We start from the raw sequence: 8557 nt of genomic DNA on the forward strand, positions 1-8557 counted from the left end.
TCTAGAAGTTTTTAGAATAGAATTCAAGAATGTTGCTATAAATTAATAGTATGTGTATCAGCAATAATTATTTAGAAAATAAGATGTTTTAAGAGCTACAATACTATATAACATGGCTAGGATTAAATATAACAATTTCTTTAAGGCCTTTATGTAGAAAATTATGAAACATTGGACAGTAACAGAACTAAATAAATGTACAGATTTAACTATATTCATGGATATGAATGTTTAATATTAAAAAATGTCAGTTATTATTATATTTGTAAGTTAATAATAACTTATAACCCCAAATTAACTTATATTTCTTATATTGATCTTATAATTAAAATCTCAGTATGACTTTTTTAAAGAACTATGACAGGCTGTTTTTAAAATTTATGTGAAGAGTAAAGGGCCAAGAGCCAAGACAATTTTGAAGAACAAAATATTCCATAGCAAGTATTAAGACTTAATTTAAAAGTCGTAATAATCAAGACTGTTGAATTAGCATATGATAAAATAAATTGACTAATGGTATCGCAAATCTGGAAAGTCAACCAAACTTCCATGGAAAGTCAGTAAATGACAGAAATGGCATTTCAAACTAGAGAGGAGAAATTCCTATTATTCACTATATGATGCTGGGACAATTTGTAATCAACAGGGAAAAACCTCATACCATACTCAAAAACAAATTCTATATAAATTAACAATCTAACTAGTCAAAACCTAAATATTAAAAGCAAAACTTTTAACAGATAGGAAAATATATGTATGGCTTTGGGATAGGAAAACAGTTCTTAAAACAAGGTACAAAATTCACAAACTAAATGAATAGATTGATAGATTTTATTATAGTCATTTAAACACTTCTGTAAAACCAGATTTTATTACATTAATTTAAAGACCTCTATGAAAACATGATATTATAAACAGATAAGAGACAAACCACAAAAAATATTTGCAACATGTAACACAAAGTGTTTATCATATATAAATAACTAAAAATCAATAAGAAAAATGGACATTTGAGCAGGCGGTTACCAGGAGAGTTGAATGGCCAGTGAACATACAGAGATGCTTTAATTTCACTGGAAATCAGAGTAATGCAAATTAAAACCAGTAGAGATTTTTATTCCATAGCTATCATATTGGTAAAAATGTAAAAGATCACATATTGGCAGTGGGACTGTGTATAAAGATAGATTTTCATGGTGTCGTCCTGCCCAACTTTTTTTTTTTTTTTTTTTTTTTTTTTTTTTGTGAGGAGAACCAGCCCTGAGCTAACATCCAATGCCAATCCTCCTCTTTTTTGCTGAGGAAGACCGGCCCTGGGCCAACATCCGCGCCCATCTTCCTCCACTCTACATGGGACGCCGCCACAGCATGGCCTGACAAGCGGTGCGTTGGTGCGCGCCCAGGATCCAAACCGGCAAACCCCGGGCCGCCACAGCGGAACGCGTGCACCCAACGGCTTGCGCCACTGGGCTGGCCCCCTTCCCCACTTTTAAACTAACCATGATTGGTTTTTTTTTTAACGTCTGAGAATGTAATTCAAATTGGTGTTCTGTTTATTGCTCTATATCTACATATCTTAAATTCAGCAGGAGTGATTTTGATTAGCAAACTGATATTTTAGTTTGTGTGCTCCCTGGAGGCCAATTCTAGTTGTGATAAGAAGAGTACATTTTCTTGCCTTTGTTATTATTAAGTGTTAGTGATTAAGAAATAAAGCGGCCCACATTTCTGAGTTTTTAAATTTTGGACAGATGACTCACTTCTCATAACACATTGGACATCTCTTTTAAGATTCCTTTTTAGGTTCTTCTACTTTTTAAGAAATAAATACTTGTTTTAACTTGTTTTAATATTTTTCTCTTAGACCAAATGAATGCCTCAGGACCGATTAAAGAGAAGATGGGGATTTTCAAGATACTAGAAAATTCTGAAGATTCCAGTTCTGAATGTTTGTTTTAAATTGGCTCTAAAGAATGTCTTTAAAAAATTCTTATTTACATCTAGTGATTTACTTTTATTGGTGTTGAAATCCAGATTATCCACTTTACTTTTTTGATTATATCGGTTTACATACTGTAACTTGTACCATTGCATACTTAATAGATGATGATTTTCTGAGCTTTATTCAGAACAAAGAAGTATTCATATTAAGTGTAGATTTTTCGGTTAATTTTTCAAACTCGGTAGTACTCTTGGGTACAGGCTGATGTGTACTTAACCACTGCCAGATTTATACAGTCTTCCTGTGGAAGTTTAATGTCTTTTCCCCACCTTTTAGCAGTACAGTTCTTGGGTTTTTGGTACTTCAGTTATGGAGTAAGCTTTTGATGGGGGAAAGATTGGGATTATGCTTTCTGTTGGTTAAATAAGAAATTGTTTGATTTTAGGGTCTATTTCTATAAAATGGTTTACCAAATAAATGTTCATTATAAGATGATCTCATCAAATTATTTCTTCAGAAAAATAATGGCTCAGGTGAAATAATAGCAAAAGTCTTTACTGACATTGTGATTCAACATTATTATGCTGACTTGGTTTCATTCACTGGTACTACACACATATGTTACATAAAGATTTCAACTGGCCATTGGGTTAACGCAGAGAAGGCTCTGGAAGAAACTGTAGGGTCTTGACAAAAGACCAGAACTTGGAAGTGGCAGTAGATCTTGCAAAACAAGAATAGAATGAGAGAGAGGAGACCCTGATAATTTATAATAGGAGGAGTAAATAGTACCAGAGAAGGAAACAAGACCTAGGAGTATTTGTAATGCAGAATCCATAATAGAGGAGCATAAAGGCCAAAATGGGAACAATTTAGGCCCTGTATGTATATCAGACTATGAGGAAGAGAAATCCTGAATGCTCCTTGAACTGTACATTTCTGTGTATATTGTTTATCATGTCAGAATGTTATCCTTGCTGCTGTGCATATTCAAATGTAGATCAGATTATTTCTACTTTTGGGTAATGGAACTAGGACTTGGAAGAAAAACTATTTGGAGAGAATATTCAGTGCAAGACAAGAACTGACTTCAGAGTAGGTTTTTTTTTTTTTTTTTAAGCGGAAATATTTACTAGTTACACAGTCTCGAAGACTAATCATCATCATAACCTTAGTTGGTTGCTTAGTAGTCGTACTGAGTTTTCCTAGTCTGTTTTCTCTTACATTCTCCCAAATGAGTATTTCATGGGTTCATGTCTGTCTTCACATCTCTAGTACCTCATCCCTCACCTTGCTCCCTGTTGGCACTGAGAAATTAGAAACAATCCGAAGAAAACTCATAAAAGTTGCCGCCACTACGTCAATAAACCTACCAGCATCTGTGCCCATGTATCTTCCTTTCCTGTTACAGTGGATATATTGTCTGTCCTAGCTAGAGCCAACGGAAATGTCTCTTTTATAGCAAACTCCTTGAGAAGTTGTCTATATTCACTCTTGTTTCTCCTTTTACATTTTTTTTCCTGAACCCATTCCAGTCAGATTTTCACCCCCATCACTCATGGAACTGTTCTTATTCAGATCTCCAGTGACGTCTAACATCATTTTACTTAACCTTTCAGCAGCATTTCCTACAATATTATAATCTCCACTAAACAATTTCTTTAGTTTGTTAGATTTCTAGCAAATAGATTTGTGTGGTTTTCCTTCCTACTTCTCTGGCTCTTTAGCAGTCTCCTTTGCTGTTTCTTACTGTGTTTGACCCCTATACATCAGAGTGTCCCAAGCAGCGCTTGGGGCTCCCTTGATGGTCTTATTGCTTTAAATACCAACTGTGTGGTGAGGACTCAAATTTATATCTCCAGCCAGAATCTTTCTCCTGAACTCAATCCAACTGCCTACTTGACATGTTTACTTGATTGCCTAACTCAAGCTAACCTAAATCTGAACTTAAGAATTTGTAGTTCTCCAGCCTGTTGAGACTGTTACCACCCATGCATTTATTTTTCATCTTCCAAAATCTTGTATTGTCATCTCTTCTGTTCTCTTGACCTGAGAGTTTAATGCCTCCTCCATAGTTTTACTGTTATTTTAGTCTCCAGATTTCAGTAAGGGACAGAGGGGAACAGGTGTTCTCCTTCTGTGATGTTGAAACAAAGGCTCCCTGGTTTGTCTTGTATAAATATGTATTCTCAAACCAGGACTTGTTTTCCATCACTTGATCAAATTGCTGTGAAAAATACTTGACTAGTTTGTTTTTCAGTGAGTCATTCTTCCACATCATTAGGCAGTTGCTGAGTGAATTGAGAGGTGGAGTAGAAGTGGTACGTGAACATTTCCAAGCAAACGTTTGATGGAATCTTGGACAAATGTCTTAGCAATTTTATATGATTTTTTAGACTTGACAGTTTGAAGTAATATTTTATGAGAAGTCTGACAAGAGCTAATGTTTATATTCAAAACATTAAGTGATTCTGTTGGTTTTAAATTCCATACTCTATTTCAAACACTTATTATGGTTTTGAGCTTTTTAAGTTAATGCTACTTAAGTTTTTACGATTCTGTTGCCTTTACTAGCCAGTACATCTCCACAAATGACATACTATGTTTTTTAATACTTCTCCATCAATTTTGGTTACAGAAATCAAGCCCAGAGAATCATACTTATGAGTAAAATTAAAAAGATCTCTTTTGGTCATCCTTCTTTGGAATCGCTTATTGTCATCACTTGGTTTAATATACTGCTGCTGCCTTCAGAGAAGATGTAACTTGTCAAAATTTAGTGAAGCTTGTCTTTCCATTATACACATTTTACACCCCTAATTTAGCTAATAATGTTAGCTCTAAACAGATTTGATTAAAAATTAAAATGATTGTAAAAATGAATTATAAAGCAAATATTTACATTTTCTCAGAATTTTATATATTTTTGGCTTATAATTGGTGAACTAAGTTGAAAATACCACATGTTGTAATGTGGTCCTATTGTGCATGGCTAGGATGTGAGTTTGACAACAATGCCAAGCAAATGGCAGACAGACACAATAAAAGTGCTGTCTCTAGGTTTTACTTGGTATCAACATAATTTCAAAATGTGAAGACTTAATTACAGGTAGCTTTACTTGGTAAAGTGGTTGGTCATTCACATGATCTAGAATGTGCTTGTATAAGTTTTGTGTAGATTTGATTGACATGAATACACACTTAAAAACAAATACCTGAGCTATAGTCACAGGTTCTAGTTTGAGAAGTGCAGCCCTAAATGATAAATAAACTTGTCCATAATTTTTCCTAATTTCCCTTTCACAAATCTTCTGCCTCCTCTAGCCAGATGAATGTACAGACCAGCCCCTTTATCACCTCTCTGGGTCTTTTATTTCTTCCTGAGTCTTACGAATTTTTAGATTCCTCTATATCCTTCACTGTCTTGCTTAAATATCACAACCTGAAGAGGTCGTCTTTGACAGTGGTGACATTATGTGAGCTGTTCCTCTTATTTAAGGTATTTCAGAACATTTATAAAATGTATGCCTGGCTCTCTTAATGCTCGGTATTCACCACCACCCACCCAATTAAGGTGGTCAGATGAAGGTTTCATTTCTTTTTTAGCTTTAAAAGGCTTTTTTTTCGTTAAAAAGCTAGAGGTATAAAAATAGCATAGGCATTACAGAAACATGGCAGATTTCTTTTTTACTTTTAATGGAGGTATAACATACTCCAGAGAGTTCAGGAATCTTATGTGCTCAGTTTGGTTTATACAGATGTATCCACTGTGTAACTACCATCCGGATTATGATGGAATGTTTCTAGCATTTCAGAAGGCTCTCTGCCCTCCTAATGAATAAGCCTACCCCAAGGTAACCACTCTTCTAATCTTTATCATCGTGGACTAGTTCTACATAGCAAAATCTGTGACAGGTACATGAGTTAATGAAGTTTGGGAAACATTAATTAAAAGAACATCTGTCAGTACAGATGAAATAAATGGTAAGAAAACCTCTGAGAACAGATCAGTTATACATGTATCTTGAATGTTCCTGATCTCCACCCTCTACCCCCCAAGATCTCACTCTTCCTAATCTGTCAGCCTCATAATCTCCACGAGACTGGCATTTAATCTGTCTTATTCTCTACATGAGAGAGCATGTTGGAAACAACGAAGCAGGAATAAAATTACGGAGAAGAACTAAGTGAACACTGGATAAAAAAAGACTGATTCTTAGAACCAAAGAAAGGTGAACAACTTTTTATTGGATTAGTTTATCAAGTGCTAAACTGAAGAAAAACTACACCTGGATGCATTGTAGATAACATCAAAATCAAAGAGAATCTTATGAAACTTCTGGAAAGATCACCTACAAAGGAACAAAGATCAGGTAGATAGCAGATGTCTTCTTTTCAGCAAAGTAAGAGTAAAATTTTCAATGTGAAGGAAAAGAATTTCCAACCTAGAGTTTTATATCCATGTATAGTATTTTAACGTGAGGGAATAGTCAAGATATTTTCAGGCATACAAGGCCTTATAAGTTTCGCCACATAAGAGGTAAAGCGACTGACCCAACCCTGTGAAGTATGTTAGAAACAACCTACCGTAGAATCCATGTGTCCTGACATAGCTCTTTCTTTAGTACCCTGCTGAGGATCTTCCTAATTCAGTAGTTCAAAATGTAGGCCATTCTTAAGCCACAGTGCTGTTGGCGAAGCAGAGTTGTAATAGCCGAGAACCAGATGGAGATGTGGATGAGTTTCAAGCCAGCAGCTGATGTCACTGAACAGGCGGCCCACACCTTCGGAATTAGGTCTGCTGTTATGCAGAACTGAGTGCAGCTTTTGAACCACTTCCCTTAGATAAGTATGCTATCATTTTAGTTTTAATATATATATTTCTCTGAATAATTAGAATTAAATGCTTTTCTGGCTGTCAAAGTGATTTTCTTTTGTGATTTCCTCATGTTTTTGTAAACTTAGTTCTGTAATACAGAATAGTGGTTAAGTTGGCTCTGGCAATTATAAACTGTTCTGCAAAATGAGGGAAATGGTAGTCACTCCTACCTCAGGACGTCGTAGGGCTTAAATGGGATCTTGCACAAAAGGACATATTTAATAGTAACCTCAAAGATACAGGTAAATGATACAGTGTATGTAAAGTAGTTCATGCAGTGTCTTCCGGTTAATGTTCAATAAATGAAAGGTACCATTATCACCACCATGACTACTACTACACAGTATTTTTATTAAAAGTGATTTTGTAATGATAATTGGTAAACTACCAAAGAAACAGCACTCAAGTGGAAGAGCCAAAATCCACACTGTAGTCAGAACCTTTCCGCTGTGCTATTGCGCCTCTCCAGCTACCAAGTAGAAGTCTCCGTTCCTTGGACAAAAGTATCATCTAATTATTTCTCTGAATGGGAAAAGAATCCTCTCTTTGTACCGAGTTACACTCCTTTCATTTTTGCTGTAAACACGTGGCTGCAATTCTGAGGCATTTTCCTGGCTTGCAGAACCCAAAAAGAAGATTGGCTTGAGCACATTAAATAGAGAGTGATTCTCTTAGTCCAGAGTCAGTAGACCTTCCTAAAAGCTTTTGACAATTGATGTGGATATATTGGGGGGAAAAAGACAAAAACAGTCTTTTGGTTTTAGCATATAATGAGAAAATGCCAGATTTGAAATGAGAAGACCTGATTACAGTTAACTGCTCTGTCCAGTGTACCAACTTGGGTAAGGCAGCCTATCTAAATCTATTTCCTTACACCACTGGGGCTGATATTCCCTGCCCAGCCTAGTTTACGGGTTTCTTTTACAGACCAAGTAGATTAGAGTATGTGAAAAATCACTCCAAATTATGTAGTGCATAGCTTCAGGGGATGACCAGACTTTTTTATTATAGCCAGAATCCCATCTAAGGAAAGGAGACCATTTGGTGTATACCAATGAAGGCTCCAGCAGGAAGTCAAGCCTATGTTTTAGGGGCATAGTTATAATGGAAAAATAAAATTTTGATTTCAGATTATAGCCGAAAGTTTTGCTCTCCATAGATCTCACATATCAGTGTCTCTTTAACTGCTCTTTCGGGTTTGTAGACAGAAGCTTTGCAGATCATAGAAATATGAATCACAATAAGCAATATATTTTTTGTTGTTTTGCTGAGGAAGGTTCACCCTGAGCTAAGATCTGTTGCCAGTCTTCCTCTTTTCGCTTGAGGAAGCTTAGCCCTGAGCTAACATCTGTGCCAATCTTCCTCTATTTTGTATGTGGGTTACCGCCACAGCATGGCTGCTGATGAGCGGTATAGGTCCACACCCAGGAACCAAACCTGGGCCACGAGGCCACAGGACTGGCCCTGAGAAACAGTATAATTTTGTGATCAAGAGCATGGGCTATAGAATCAGAACTGGGATCAAATCCTCGTTCTGTTCCAATTAGCTGTGTGACTTTTGGGAAATCACTTAACCTCTCTGAGCCTCAGTTTCCTTATTTGTAAAATGGGGAAACAGTCGTAATCCTCAGATTGCTGTGAGGATTAAATGGTATTATGTGCAAAAATGCTATGTGTAGTGCCTATCACATAAGAAACTCAAATATTGCTACAAAATATATATTATAATGGATTTC

At 35.9% G+C, this 8557-nt stretch overlaps 1 protein-coding gene across 1 annotated transcript in view; it reads left to right on the forward strand.

The window, feature by feature from the left end:
* The window catches only part of HELLS (helicase, lymphoid specific), a 39641-nt gene extending 37204 nt beyond the window's left edge, over positions 1–2437 (forward strand). The window contains exon 22 of the mRNA XM_058543569.1: positions 1865–2437. Coding sequence (XP_058399552.1) covers positions 1865–1959 — 95 coding nt within the window. The 3' untranslated portion in view covers positions 1960–2437. The remainder of the gene's footprint in view (positions 1–1864) is intronic.
* Positions 2438–8557: the final 6120 nt, after the last annotated feature.

This window comes from Diceros bicornis, chromosome 6 (assembly GCF_020826845.1).
Source record: "Diceros bicornis minor isolate mBicDic1 chromosome 6, mDicBic1.mat.cur, whole genome shotgun sequence".
In the NCBI taxonomy this organism is placed as follows: domain Eukaryota; kingdom Metazoa; phylum Chordata; class Mammalia; order Perissodactyla; family Rhinocerotidae; genus Diceros; species Diceros bicornis.